The sequence below is a fragment of the Callorhinchus milii genome, unplaced genomic scaffold, assembly GCF_018977255.1.
Source record: "Callorhinchus milii isolate IMCB2004 unplaced genomic scaffold, IMCB_Cmil_1.0 Scaffold32, whole genome shotgun sequence".
NCBI lineage: Eukaryota > Metazoa > Chordata > Chondrichthyes > Chimaeriformes > Callorhinchidae > Callorhinchus > Callorhinchus milii.
The window spans coordinates 871,749-887,152 of NW_024704773.1; the positions used below are offsets into that span (position 1 = coordinate 871,749).

The 15,404-nt window shown below is 47.0% G+C and overlaps 1 protein-coding gene across 1 annotated transcript; it reads left to right on the forward strand.

The window, feature by feature from the left end:
- The first annotated feature begins 5,898 nt into the window (after positions 1–5,898).
- rps6 (ribosomal protein S6) lies at positions 5,899–15,197 on the forward strand. The gene is given in 6 exon segments (NM_001292122.1): positions 5,899–5,947; positions 7,446–7,577; positions 9,229–9,439; positions 13,370–13,516; positions 14,043–14,200; positions 15,070–15,197. Coding segments are annotated over 6 exon segments (750 nt in total). The 5' UTR covers positions 5,899–5,941; the 3' UTR covers positions 15,166–15,197.
- Positions 15,198–15,404: the final 207 nt, after the last annotated feature.

Consider the following 15,404-nt stretch of genomic DNA (forward strand, 5'->3'; position numbering starts at 1 on the left):
CCCTCACTCTGGGCTTTCCCCTTCACGTGAGCCATCCTCGTCCCACTGTTTACCCGCTCGCATCCGCTCTCCCGACTCCTCCTGACTTGGGAATGGGAAATGGACCGTAACTGACTTTTCTGCAATGGGGAAACGGACGCTGTTGCGGGACAGAGAGAGAGAGAGAGAGGGAGAGAGGGTGAAGCCACAGTCTGGAGACAGCACCATCTCCTGGTCCAGAGCAGCCACCAGCACCGCACTGACCTGGGAGCCGTCTTGTGACTCTCCTCCAGGGCTTGGATGTTGTTTTACTCCACTGAGTGTGTGGCAGAGGGTGAAACCCACCACCACCCTTGAGAGAATCCGAATTAAAGAGTTCCACATTTGTATGCTTTTACAGGGTGGCTCAGTGGTTAGAGCGCTCGCCTCGCAAGCAAGAGGACCTGGGTTGGATTCCCGGGCAGGGCAAAATCTTTGGCAAGTTTCTTTACTCCGCACGCCTCTCTCTGTTTACCTAGCAGTAAGTAGGCACCAGGTTGTTAGTCGATTGGCAGATCGCTTTTCCGGGGATAATAATTCCTACCATAAATAATCATAATAATAATGTCGGTCACTTCAATCCACGACTGTTTGTGGGACACTTTCGCCCGCAAAATATACAGTCGATTCACTTTACAGTATAGTTTGTGAAGCGCTTTGAGATGTCTCAAAGATGTGATAAGGCGCTATATCAAATGCAAGGATTATTATTACACATGGAACTTCCCCTGTGTTAGGTCCAGGTTGGCAAGAAGCAAGGGTTGAGGGTCCGAGAATGTGTGTTGGGGTAGTGCTGGAGTCCAACCAGCTAAAACTGTATTGCTTGACACTGCCTATCAAGCTCCCTCCAGCTAGAACCACCCTATCTGTTAGGGCATCCAAGAATCACAATTCCCTGCTTTCCCCCCCCCCTTACTCTTAGTACCCTTCTGCTTGACCAATTCTTTTTTTAAAAAAATGTCCCAGTCAAGTGCTCTAACATCCATCCCTGGAAACCCTCGGAGGGAAATTTTTCCGAACCTATCCTTTCACTCTCCAGTTACAATCTTAAATGTATGCCCTAGTGTTCTCAAATCCCCTAGCAGTAGAAGGAGTTTTCCATGATTAATTCTCTCAAACCTTTTCATAATCTTCAACACAATACAATGCAAAATACATTTGTAAATGTATTACACAAAATACACCTATTATAGCACCCTTAAATCATTTCTGCTCCAATGGCCAGAGTCTAGGCCTTTCTTGTATCTCTTCATAGCTCTCTCCTTTCTTCTTTGGTATCATTCTATGCTGCACCCTTTTCCCTTTCTTGAATATTTTTTCTCTGAGGCATCCAAAACTGCACACAATAAATAGTCCTGCTGTGGTCTAACCAATGACTTACACAGATTCAACATTGCTTTCTTATTTTCATATTCAATGGCTCTGTATCTAATACTCAGAATCCTATTGTTCCTTGTATTGTTCCTTTTCCTCATGCAATCCCACTTTTAATGAACTATGTATTTCTATTCCCAGAGCCCTCCGCTACTCCACTCCATTAAGAATTGTACTAACGCGGATAAAATTCCTCTTTATCTTTCTCCCACCACTTGAGTTTTCGGTGCACCGCTTCACATTGAATTCCTTTTTCTGCATTGAATTCCTTTTTCTGCAAATCTGCGCACTTGCTAACCTGCTAGTATCTGCCTCTAGCTTTCTGAACTCTTTGTCTGATAGCAATGCCTCCAAATGAAGGAACAACTGCAAATTTAGATATTATTCTCACAAGACCTGTATCCATTTGCTTTCTGCAACCCTCAGGGGTGGGAATCAGGGTTTGATGTTTTCAGCTGTACTATTAAAGGGGAACACATAACCAACAGAAGGTCCACGAACAGCGCAAGGAAAAATCAGGTACTGGAATCTCCATCAGATTGGGTTTGCCTCTTTTTCCCCACTACAATCCTTCTCCCCTTTACCATCCTCCCCCACCTCCACTGACTCAGTTTCTGTCTAGGTATTGGAGGGACAGAAGGAAAACAGTTTGTAAAAGAAAGGTTTCTGAAGGGAGTCATTCATTGCTTACGAAGGGTTAAATTTGACAGACAGCAATGTTGCAGATGGATCACCAGCAGTCAAGATAAGGCTCTGGGGCTTGTCAACAGAATATCTTAAGTGCTGTCTAGATGTTGCTTGCTTCACTCGTGGTGGATCAGGCCAGGTAGTCATGTGCAGTTCAGGGCGGCAACACCCATTGACATTTCCAGGTAATAACCTGCAGATAATTGTTCCATCATCTTGCAGTGATTATGAGAAATTATCATTGCAATAACACACATTGCCACCCAGTGGCAGCTTTTGACATGACTCTGAGTCGCAGTATCCTTGATATATGTATCTCTATACTTCTATACTTTCCTGTTTCCACTTTTAACCTTCCTCAGTCTATTCAACCTATCTCTTCTACCAGCTTCTCCTTCTACTCCCAAATAGTAACATGTGGTGTTCTGCAGGGTTTTATCCTTTGTCCATTCAGTTTCCTTGTAGTAATGCTTCCCACTTAACCTTATCATCTGCAGATTTGGGGTCCACTTCCGTTTGTACATGGTTTGTACTGTCTCCATTATTCACTCTAGGACCATTGTTATTCTGATGGACAGCATGTCAACAAATCAACGTCAACAAAACCAAGGCTATTATTATGCTCAAGAGTCAACACCTCCTCATTTAAACAGTGACAATATCAACCTCTCGGGTTGAGAGCCCAAGGAAACCCATATTGATTTGCAGATGTTATCTGACCCTCACTTCTGTTTTTTATTTTGGCTCAGACCAAGGCTGCTTTCCTCCATTTCCACATCACGCATCTCAATCACGAATGCATAATCTCATCCATCCCTCCAGACTTGACCTCTTGCACATCAACAACAACAACAAGATTCCATTTATAAAGCGCCTTTCACGTCAGGAGGACGTCCCAAGGCGCTGAAACCTATCAACCTATCCAGCTTCATGCTATACTAGCTCCAGATTATCCAGAACTCTTTAGGCTGGATTGTTCTCCACATTCGGCTCTGTGAGCCCATCCATTCTTGCCTGGCTCCACTGGTTTCCTTTCCTCCATTAGATTGACTTTGTAAGATCCTCTTTCTTACCTTCAAATGCCTCCTTAGCCATACCCGGAACCTATCTCTGCAATCTTCATCAGTCCTACTATGCGCACCTACTCCATTGCCAACTCTGGCCTTCTTCATGTCACCCCGCCTGACCCAACTCATCATTGGCATGCGATTTTTTAATGACTGTGGATTTGCCCCTGAAACCTTCCACCTTGTTCTCTCCCTATCCCAGAGAGGATCGATTTCAAGATCCTCACCGTCGTATTCAAGTCCCTGCACTCCTCTCACCCCCCCACCTCTCTGACCTCCTCTCTCCTCAGCACAGTACCCGTTGCCTTCTTTCCTCCGGGTCTGGCCTCCTCCTTGTCCCCCGAGTCCTCTGCTCCACCCTTGGCGGCCGTGCCTTTAGCCCCTACGCACCAAGGCTCTGGAGCTACCTTCCTCACTCCCTTCGTCTCGCTCCCTCCCTTCCCATTTTCAGGTCTCTACTGAAGACCTTTCTTTTCGACCGCGCCTTTGGTCACCTTCCTTCCCTCCGCCTGGCTCGGTCCCAAGATCCTAAACTGTAAAGCGCTCCGAGACGCTGTCCGGCATGGAGGGCGCTATATAAATCCAAGTTGTTGTTGTTCTCTTCCTCTTTGCTTTCAAAGCACATGTAAAAACCTATCTCTTCAACTGCTCCTCTGACCCCCTGCCCATTATTTCCCTGCCCACTTGAGCTCCCATTCCATCTTGCCCATAACTCCATGGACGGTAGTTCTGTGATCCAAAGTCCTGCAAATTTATTTCAGTGTTTTTATTGTATTTTCAGTTTACAGCGAAAAGCTGGCAACACAAGGTTATAACTCCTTTGCAAACCACTGAGGGGTTGATATCAGAGCAGAACAATTTCAAGCATTATCCTACAAAATAGGAGCAGGAGTAGGCCATTCGGCCCCTCAAACCTGCTCCGCCATTCAATAAGATCATGGCTGATCTACTAACCTAATTCCATTTAACCACCCTATCCCTATATCCTTTAATCCCTTTAGTTTTTAAAAATCTATCAATGCTATTTGAAAGAAGCAGAACATTACAAAACAAAAGGCATTTTTAAACCAAAGAACAAAGGGATATGTGGTATAAACAGTATAGCGCATGATATTTGATCGTTGGTTTGTGCAAATTTTCAATCTTGAAATAGTATTCAGTTGGATGATGCAGACTGAAAATTTGTCAATGAGAACGTAGAACGTAATAACTTGCACAGGAAAGGACAACTGCCTGCGCCTTATTTTACAGCTCTCATCTCCAGCTACTTTAATTTCTCATCATACATTTCAATGCTTTCCTTATCTCAGGAATCACTGAGGAAAGCCACAATTGATGTAAAGTGACCTTTGTTGAAAATGTATGTCTTGGAAATAATAATGTTAAGATTTTCAAAATCATATAACCCATCGCCATCCAAGGTGGAGGGAAGAAAGAAAGGGAGAGGCAAAACACACCCATTGGCCCCTATGGACTTGAACTTTAATGAAAATAAGGCTGTGGGAGTCTGTCACCCCACTCCTTGCCGGCAACACCGGCTTCCTATCCCAAGAGAATTGAGTTCAAGATCCTCAGCATCACTTTCAAGGCACTGTGACCATCACCACACGGTCAACTCGCGGCGCTGTCAGACGAGGGGCTGAGGGGAGGTGGTGACCGGGGGCTGAGGGGAGGGGTGACCGGGGGCTGAGGGAGGGGGTGACCGGGGGCTGAGGGGAGGGGGTGACCGGGGGCTGAGGGGAGGGGGTGACCGGGGCGGAGGGGAGGGGGTGACCGGGGGCTGAGGGGAGGGGGTGACCGGGGGCTGAGGGGAGGGGGTGACCGGGGGCTGAGGGAGGGGGTGACCGGGGGCTGAGGGGAGGGGGTGACCGGGGGCTGAGGGGAGGGGGTGACCGGGGGCTGAGGGGAGGGGGTGACCGGGGGCTGAGGGGAGGGGGTGACCGGGGGCTGAGGGGAGGTGGTGACCGGGGGCTGAGGGGAGGGGGTGACCGGGGGCTGAGGGGAGGGGGTGACCGGGGGGGGGGGGTGACCGGGGGCTGAGGGGAGGGGGTGACCGGGGGCTGAGGGGAGGGGTGACCGGGGGCTGAGGGGAGGGGGTGACCGGGGGCTGAGGGGGGGTGACGGGGCTGAGGGGGTGAGGGGGGGGGGGGGGGGGGGAGGGGGTGACCGGGGGCTGAGGGGAGGGGGTGACCGGGGGCTGAGGGGAGGGGGTGACCGGGGGCTGAGGGGAGGGGGTGACCGGGGCTGAGGGGAGGGGTGACCGGGGCTGAGGGGAGGGGGTGACCGGGGGCTGAGGGGAGGGGGTGACCGGGGGCTGAGGGGAGGGGGTGACCGGGGGGCTGAGGGGAGGGGGTGACCGGGGGCTGAGGGGAGGGGGTGACCGGGGACTGGTTCGCCAGACCTCAAAAATAACCTCTGTCGCCCCCAAAATCCACCAAACAGCGGCCCCCAAAAGTAGCCCAATATGGCGCGTTGGCGGCACACGGGGCAGCAGCAGAGCGGTCAGTGTTTTCGAAACTGTTAAGAAAAGGTCTTCAGAGGCGGAGAAGGAAAAACACGTTTTGCGTTGAACGCGTTTGACGAAAAATTCGGCCAACGTGCGCCGCGGCGAGCGTGAGGCCCGCTCGCCTTTGCCAAGATGGCTGCGCTTCCGCTTCCGGTGGCAGTCCGCCGTGCGCACGCGCACGTCCCGGGGCTCTGGGTCTCGCGAGAGCTGGGGAGGGTATCTGACTGGACGGAGCGGAAGTGCGGCCTCTTTTTCCGGGCGGGCGGCGCGGCGCGGCTGGTGTCGGAGGATGAAGGTGAGCGATGGCGATCATCCTGAGCCGCCGACCGACACAGGCTGGCGATATGGCCTCGCCGGGGGCCCCGCGCTGCACCCCGAGGGGCCCCTCAGGCGGGAGCGGGTGGGGGGAGGCGCGGGCGGCGCGGATGGCGGTGGATGGTGCGGCCGCGGCACCGGGAGGGGTAACGGCAGTCAACATGGCGGCGCCTGAGCCGAGCCCCGGGGCCTCCGACCCGAGAGGAGACGCGTCGATGCTCCCGACTCCCGGCCCTGCGCCCGGGTGTCCGCCCCGCGGGGAGGCTGAGGCGGCAGGGAGCGGGGTCAGGTCCTGCCCCCCCCCGGGCTCCTCACCCCCGGCCCCCTCATCCCCTCGAGCGGCCGCCCCCGGTCACCTCCCCCACACCCGGCCGGTGGAGCAGAGAGAGGGAGAGGGAGAGACGGGGAGAGGGTCGCTCTCGCTCTGCCCGGCGCCTGCTCCAGGTCCTCCACCTCCAGTCTCGGGCCAGTGTTTGTGGTGGGAAGAGGTGGCGGCGGTGGTGGTGGGTGTGTGTGTGGGGGCCACCAGTTGATGGACACGCGCATGGAAATAAATATGCGGAGCCCCACAAGTGCAGCGTTTTTTTCCCGGAGGGTGAGGAACACCCTCCTCACGCGGGGGTTGGCTGTTTGGTGGAGCATATTCCTAACCCCCAGGAAGGGGGTGAGAATCACTACAATGTGGCTACCTTGAGGTGGATCAAAATACTTGCTCTGCGGTGCCAGCTCTCCCCCCTGGACATGATTAGGTGCCGAGAGCGTAGTACTTGCTTCCCCAATCTATGGTTGAAACAAACGTGTAATAATACTTATAATAACCTTTCCATTTCATATAGCACCTTATCAAGTTGTTGAGACGTCTCGAAGTGCTTCAACATCAGTGTATTCGAGGAGAAACTTGAGAGTAAACACGAGAGAGACAGTCATAGAGATTTCGGGAAGGGAGGCTTGGGATAGGAGGACACTCGAGTGGAGGATCTGGCACGAAAACTAGTTGGGCTGAATACGCTGTTTGCTTATGAAGTTTATATGTAATGTTCTATTCGTGGGCAGTAACGTGTAGTCCAGAGTTGTCTGAGAGCTCTTAACAATGCCACAGGTTCCTCAGGAGGAGAAATTCTACAATGCACCTTCAGCACCTTGATATGAAGACCACCCACCTCCTGTGGGACATATTTCTATCCTAGGAGGAAACATTGCATTGCAAGCTTAAGGGGCTCACATCTTTATTTTCAGATTTTGTTATGCTGTGGTGTGACGGAAGAGAAGCAACGATTGTCTTCCTTGATGGAGTATGATTTGCATCCCTGAAGCTTCAGTAAAATTGACAAATGTTTGTTAGTTATTTCTTACTAACAATGATTAAAATACAAGGATTAAATACTGTACATTAATATAGTAAAATACTATAAAAGGATTAAAAATTGCTCATTCAAGTTTTCCAAAATAACATGCTGATTATTTTTCCACTTTCATAGCTCAACATATCTTTCCCAGCAACTGGCTGCCAGAAGCTCATTGAAGTCGATGATGAGCGAAAACTGCGAACTTTCTATGAGAAGCGGATGGCCACCGAGGTCGCTGCTGACACTCTTGGAGATGAATGGAAGGTATAAAATCCAAATGTTCAGTTCTCATAGACCAGTATTTGTTGGTTGTATCCACTAACACCATTAGTTGGGTGCTTTTCCACTCATGATTTAGTCTTATTGTGCTTTGCGAGTGTGCAAAGTTTGCTTTTTTGTCAGCTGGGTGTCGAAACCCAACACATGCTTAATAGTATCCAAATAGGATAGATCACTCCAGATCTGCCACCTGTACGTGGAAATTCCTGTGCTTCGAATGGAATATGCACCTTGCATATTCATATTGCATATGAAGGCTGTGCCTTCAGCCACTATGCCCCGAGGCTCTGGAACTGCCTTCCTCACTCCACTTGTCTCGCTCCCTCCCTTCCCATTTTCAGGTCTCTGCTGAAGACCTTTCTTTTCGACCATGTCTTTGGTCACCTTCCTCCTCCCTCTGGTTCGGTCTCGGGATCCGTTACTGTAATGCACTCTGAGACTCCGTCCGGCGTGGAGGGCGCTATATAAATCCCAAGTTGTTGCTGTTGCATGCCTAATTCCAGAGAGTATTGCGTGCAGATTGCCATGAGCCAAAGCTTGGGACCTCAGAGTGTACTTTTAGGCACTCCTGGAGTTTAACCAGGTAAAGCCACGTAGCTTGCCATTGAAAACACTCAAGCTTCTCCCGCTGCTTGTCCAGCTAGGACCGTTTTACCTGATAGGACTTTGGCTTACAGGGTTAACAGTTGCTGAGTGTGAAGAATCCCTTACCTGTAATGTTTGGAATGGAATAAACACCCCAAGTCTGCCCCTCCAACTCCTGACAATGAGCCAGCTTGGCTGCTCGGTTGTCAGCATGGCCATGGAGCACTGCAATCCTCTTGGCTAGAATCCAGATTACTGAGACTCATGGAGAATTGACTCAATTTCAATATTCTGTTGCCAAGCAAGTCGCCTTGGAGCCTGGCAGCACGCTTACCTCCGAAATTCCTAATGTGTATCTGCAGCCCACATGCTCTCCATAACCCAATCACTCTCATCCTTCCCGAATATTGGCTGCCTATCCTCCCAACAGTTCAAATCTTTAGATCATCTTTGCCCTCAAATGACTCCTGGCCACTCCCTCTGCAGTGCCTCCTTCATGTCCTTTATATCCACCATTTTGGATCTAAATCTTTGTGAAGCAGTTTGAAATATTCTCCCTGTGTGAAAATATTTCATAAGTGCAAATTGTTTTTGGGTGTTCAGGCGATGCTATTTACTCTCGCCTGGCATTTATTAGTTCTTAGACTAGCAATCTTCTTAGTTGATGTTAATTGAACTAATGGGAAATACAGTTACGATGGGGGATACACATATTTAGATGTTGTGAGTGCGAAGACATATTGGGCTCTGAGATTCTCAAATTGGATTTGAACTGCTAATTTCCAATGCTGTGTTTTATTCTGGCCGTTTCCAGACTCGGGCTGGCAATTTGTAGGCCTCATGTAGGCTGTATGTTAGCAAGTTTAATTTTATTTGTGAATATAGCAATTTGGACTACTAGTCATTCATTGATTTTACCAAAATGGGCAAACACTGTTCGTGTAATTCTGTCTCATCTTAATTCCTGAGTGGTACAAAAATCTGAAGTAGATGTAATGTCATGGCAGTAAAACATTTCAGTTTAGTTTACAAATACTGAATCTTTTTTCAGGGCTACGTTGTCCGCATCAGTGGTGGCAATGACAAGCAGGGCTTCCCCATGAAACAGGGTATCCTCACCAATGGTCGTGTCCGTTTGTTGCTCAGTAAGGGTCACTCCTGCTACCGCCCCAGGAGGACTGGAGAGCGCAAACGCAAGTCGGTTCGTGGGTGCATTGTCGATGCTAACCTCAGCGTTTTGAACTTGGTTATCGTTAAGAAAGGTGAGTGGAAGGTGCGCTCCTGGTTAAATCTTAAGTTGAAGGACTGTCTGGACCACAGAAGTAGCCCAGAAGAGAGCAAACAAGAATGCTCCTTTGTATTAAGAGAGAATTCATGAGTGTTGAATTTATTGCACGTATCGTGCTAGAGTGAGTGTGTGTAAACACTACTAAAAGTAGTGCATTTCTGTTTAGTAAAATGTTTTGTGCCATCTTTCAGGAGACTTTCTAACTGATCTTTTGTGTATGCTATTCATCATATGTTGCGTTGACCACCCCCCCTCCCCAACTCCGCTATCTAGTCATTTAAGATCATACAGTAATTCTCTTCTAGGAAGCTTGTCTTTCCATCTCCTGGGGTAGTGTTCCTCCTAATACCTTGCCCAAGTAGCTTTGATACTTAAACCTTGTGCCCTCTTGATATTTGCATGTACTCCTTCCAGCCAATGTCTATGGATCTAGGGGTGCTGAGGCTTAGTGACATGATTTCGGCTGTCTTGTCAGGTTTGTTTGCAGGTGTACAATTGCCAGCACACAGGCTGCCTGCATGGCATCAGCGCAGGTCGGACATGTCAGCACTGAACTGACCGCAGCATAATAAAAGTAAAACTATTTTGTCCCGATTTACAAAATATGTTGTGTCAATAGTGAATCCACAGAGAATATGTGAGAGTGCTGTTTCTTTGTTTGAGACTGTATGACTGAAATAGATAAAACCATTGGAAATTGAATACATTTAAGTTTCAGGTGTAAGGAAGCTTGCACCCTGTCAGAATATTCATGTGTTGTAGGTTCTGAAATGCACATATGGTGCAGAAAGTAACTGATTTATTGTTCAGTTTGTTAGTATTTACCAACTTGAGTTCTACTTTTTTTAAAAAAGTACTACCCTAATATTTCTGAACCTTTGGGTGAAATCCCCCCCCCCCCCCCCGCAAATGTCTTAAATCACAACCATTTAAGCACATTTGTGTTTACTAGAACTGACGAGTCATGTCTTATTTAATTGTTCCTTTTAGCTCTTTCAACACAAAGGATCATTCTTGTTTTCTTCTGTCCTTTCTTTGCAATTTATCATTTCAAATCTTAGCAGAGAACATTTTAGGAACATAGGAATTAGGAGCAGGAGTAAGCCACTTGGCCCCTTGAGCCTGCCGCATCATTCAATAAGAGCATGGCTGATCTTCTAACCTAACTCCATCTGCCCATTTTATTCCCATATCCCTTAATCCCTCTTAACCTTTAGAAACCTATCAATTTCAGTCTTGAATATGTTCAAGGATTGAGCATCAACAACAACATTGCATTTATAGAGCGCCTTTCACGTCGGGAGGCCGTCCCAAGGCGCTGTACAGTTGGGTCAGGACCCGAGCAGGGGGGAAATGGTCAGGGTGAGGGGAGGGAAGGGAGGGAGCGAGGAGGGGGGAAATGGTCAGGGTGAGGGGAGGGAAGGGAGGGAGCGAGGAGGGGGTAGAGAGTCGAGAGGGGAGCTGAAGGCTCGGTCAAAGGGAAAGGTCTTGAGACCGGCCTTGAAGGAGGAAAGGGAGGAAGCGGCGAAGGCACTGGGGGATAGAGTTCCAGAGCCTCGGGGCTGAGAGGCTGAAGGCCCGGCCACCGATGGTAGGGCGGTTGGGGCGGGGGAAACGAGGGTACGGGCAGGTAGGTAGGGGGATAGTAGGTCGGAGAGGTAGGAGGGAGCAAGGCCGTGAATGGCCTTGTAGGTGAGGATGAGGATCTTGAATTCGATCCTCTGGGGGATGGGGAGCCAGTGGAGGCGAGCGAGGGTGGGAGTGATGTGGTCGCGAAGCCTGGTGCGGGACAGTACACGAGCTGCAGAGTTTTGAATGACCTACAATCTACAAAAGGCAATCTACAGCCTTCTCGGGTAGAGAATTCCATAAATTCACTCCCCTCTGAGTGAAGAGGTTTAAATGTGGGATAACAAACTGATAAGGACAGTTGGAATTAAAATGGCACATGTCGGTTGCTGCTGGAACATAATCATACTTACATTTGATGTAGCGTCTTATCACATAGTCGAGACGTCTCAAAGCGCTTCACAGGATGTACTGTAAAGTGAATTGACTATGTTGTGGGCATTACAAGGCAGCCAATTGCACATAGCAGTGTCCCGCAGACTTTCTTGAGTGCTGTTTTCTTAAGTATTTGATTGTTTAAAATACTTAAGTATCTGGATCCCCCTCCCTGGAATATAGCATTGTAATTTTGTTTTTCGGGGATATCTATCCTCTATATCCGGGGTCTCCAACTCAGTGACCAGTCAATTACTGAGCCTTTGAAAGTCGATAAGTTTTACTTACTCATATCTCCCAAAAGCCCTGGGTTGTGCAGCACTGTCCAGTTTTAACCCCCAAACAGGTTGTGCCATTTGCTAGTTTATATTTCACGCAATAACATTGAGAGACTGGCGCATGCGCTCATAGCCATTGCTCAGCGCATCCTGGGAGATGTAAGCCAATTGCAAACCATTATGGGAGTGCGCGTGTACACAGCTGAGCCATGTCTCTGCTCAGGACATTTTGGGAGTTGCAGACCAAATGCAGGGCATCGTGGGAGATGTAGGCCATCACACTGAGACTTAGTAAGTAGAAGAATGGTTTTTACAAGTATATAATAATAATCCTTGCATTTGATATATATATATGTAGTTAGGTGTAGTATGGTAACAGAACTTCGAAGTATAAACCTTCTTGCTAACATTTTTAATTGTGTAGATCTTTAAACATATGGAAATCCAAAAGTAGATCCTCCTAAAAAGGTTGGAGACCACTGCTTAGGAATAGTTATAATAATAATAATAATCCTTCCATTTGATATAGCACTTTTTACGTCGGGAGGACGTCCCAAAGCGCTTCACAGAACACACTGTAAAGTAAATTGACTGTATATTTGTGGGCGAATGCGGCAGCCAATTGCGCACAGCAATGTCCCACAAACGGTTGTAGGTTGAAAATGACCAATTTTATTATTTTTTTTGTTTTTTTGGAGGGATTATTATTAGGCTCTGTGTGGAGTAAGGAAACTTGCCCAAGGTTTCGCCCTCTGCCTGGAATTGAACTCAGGTCTCTCACTTGCAAAGCGAGTGCTCTAACCACTGAGCTACAGGACTCCACACAGTTAGAGAAATCCTGTTTTAATTTCTACAAAACAAAATGTTCTGGACTTCCAGGGTTTCTATTTTAATTCCAGTCCCAACTAGTGTAGTAACAGAATCAGTAAGTATTGATAGCTATGAAAACCTTTTGCTAGCAAACCAATAGTGCTGGTTTCTTGGGAGTTGTGTGAGAAGGAGTCCTGTAGCTCAGTGATTTTAGCACTCGCAAGCAAGAGACCTGGGTTCTATTCCCAGCAGGGCGAAATGTTAGGCAAGTTCCTTACTCCCACACGCCTGTTTACCTAGCAGTAAGTAGGAACCCGGTTGTTAGTTGATTGGTGGATCGCTTTTCCGGGTATAATAATCCCTCAGGAAAAAAAATAATAACTGTGCGCAATTGTCTGCTGCGTTTCGCCCATAAATAGTCAATTCACTTTACACTATACTTTGTGAGGCCCTATATCAAATGCATATATTATTATAGGGCAAGGTGACTTTGTGTGCCATTGCAGCACATTCTCCAGAGATCCTGCTGAGATCCGAAAATCCTGAATGTTAAGATCTGTGCTGTGCCACTTCAGAAAAACTGTCATCAGTCTCTACAGTACCTCATTGTGCAACTAGTTTTTTTTTTGTTTTGCGTTTTGTTAAAAAAAAGCTGTTATACTGGCTTACATATTAGTGTTGAAAGTTTTTTAAAATAATAAGATTCTCTGTCAAAACTGCTGCTTGTGAGGTGAATCCTTTGCATGCAGTGCACTGACTGGGTAAAAGTCTGACTTGTGAACAGCTATTTAAAGAATCTCCCTTTTGAATAGGTGAGAAGGATATTCCTGGTCTGACTGACAACACCATGCCTCGCCGTCTTGGTCCTAAGAGGGCTAGCAAAATCCGCAAACTGTTCAACCTCTCCAAAGAGGACGATGTCCGTCAGTATGTTGTGAGGAGACCTGTGACCAAGGAAGGTGAGTGGAGTTGATTTATGATGTTTCACAGTTTAACGCTTTCCTGATGAATTTGTAATAATGTAGCATTTAATATAGCACCTTGTCATGTTGAGACATCTCCAACCACTTCACAGGATATAGGGTGGATTGACTATTCTGTGGCCGAAACATTTGGGTTGAAATATATATCAGGGACCCAAATTTAACTGGTGTTTTTGATTCTTCTTGTAGTAATGGGTGTGTGATCAGGTGTTTGTATATGTTCGTGCAATCTTGTTTTCTCTGGGGAGCATTTGCCAACTGGAGCTCAGAAAGGTGTGTTTGTGTGTGATTTAGCAGCTCTGGCCTGTATTGTATCTTGTTACTTTGTCTAATTTTTCCCCTATAGTAACATCTGAGATTAGGAATTGAAGAGAATGGAGACTTTTTTAAAAAAAGCAAGCTAATTGCAAGGTTTTACACTTCAGTTGGTATCCTGCTTTGACATGATGTATGTTGGGGGTGCTGTCTTGCGATCCGTTTTCACGCATTGTTCTGCTTCTAGGTAAGAAGCCTAGAACCAAGGCTCCTAAAATCCAGCGTCTGGTAACTCCTCGTGTCCTGCAGCACAAACGTAGGCGAATTGCCCTGAAGAGGCAACGTACTCAAAAGAATAAGGAGGCTGCAGCAGACTATGCCAAGCTTCTGGCCAAGAGAATGAAGGTGTGTATTTTAGAAATTGCCCTCGCTTTCTCTCATACAACGCTGAAGTTCCTTTTTCTTAGTCATATTTAGGAAAATTAATTTTCCGCCTGATGTCATACAGCAGACACCTGAACCTTGAATTTGGTGCATAAGATTTGGAAATGTTCTGCTATTTCTATACAGCACTGCTTCTGGCTTTGATGGGAGTGTTGTAAACTCAGTGATGTATTTCTGTTTAGCTGATACTTGGCTAATTTTTTCTTGCTGTCTCTGGAGGCAGTGATGTAAACTTCTGTTGTTAATGCTGCTTCTTAAAATAAAATTAGCCAGTGTTGAAAACCACAAATGAAATGAATACTGTGTATGCGGCTACATGCCGTCCCTCCCCTACAGTTTAACCAGCAAGTTACACAGCACCAAGAGCTCAATATCTAGTTTGTGCCATAAATGTTAGTCATCCAGGGAAATGTGTGCAGACAAGTAATGCTGGAAACTGATACAGTAATTTCTTGTCTGGTTTGATGTTTGGTAAAAATAGTTGCTGTATTGCTTATTTTCTCCATGTAACATGGAATGTTTTACTGAGTTGTGAAGGTTTCTTTGTGAACTGTTGTGAATTCTAGTTAGTAGTCTGCAGAAAAACATATAACACAACATGCAGATGGAGGTAAATGGTGGGTTGGTAGGTTTTAGAAGTTCACAAGCGCAGGTCAAGAATTACTTGATTAATACAGTCTGATACCATTTATAACATGGTACAAAGACCTTCCATGTTTGGTATTGACTGCTGGCTTCCTGCACATGGGACTGAAGACCTCAGTGCTTGGTAGTTGGGCATGTCGTGTGAATCTTTAGAAGTCTGACTGTGTGTGTTTCTGTTTCTGCAGGAGGCTAAGGAGAAACGCCAAGAGCAAATTGCAAAGAGACGCCGTCTTTCTTCACTGAGAGCCTCAACATCCAAGTCTGAGTCCAGCCAAAAGTAAAAATGAAAGACTAAATAAATCTTTTTATTTGCTGAAAAAAATCCTTGTTTTTTTTTACTCGTATTCAGTCAGACTTTTATTCGTGAGAAGCATGAGTTGTGTATTTTGGGAACGCCCTCATTTTGTTCATCAGTCATCTTTCCCCTCCTCCTGTTGCAAGTGCTTTGGGGTATTGATAGGAGGAAAAACTATTGAAATGTATTGTTTCCTAAACCTTAACTTGACTTAATAAGTGCATA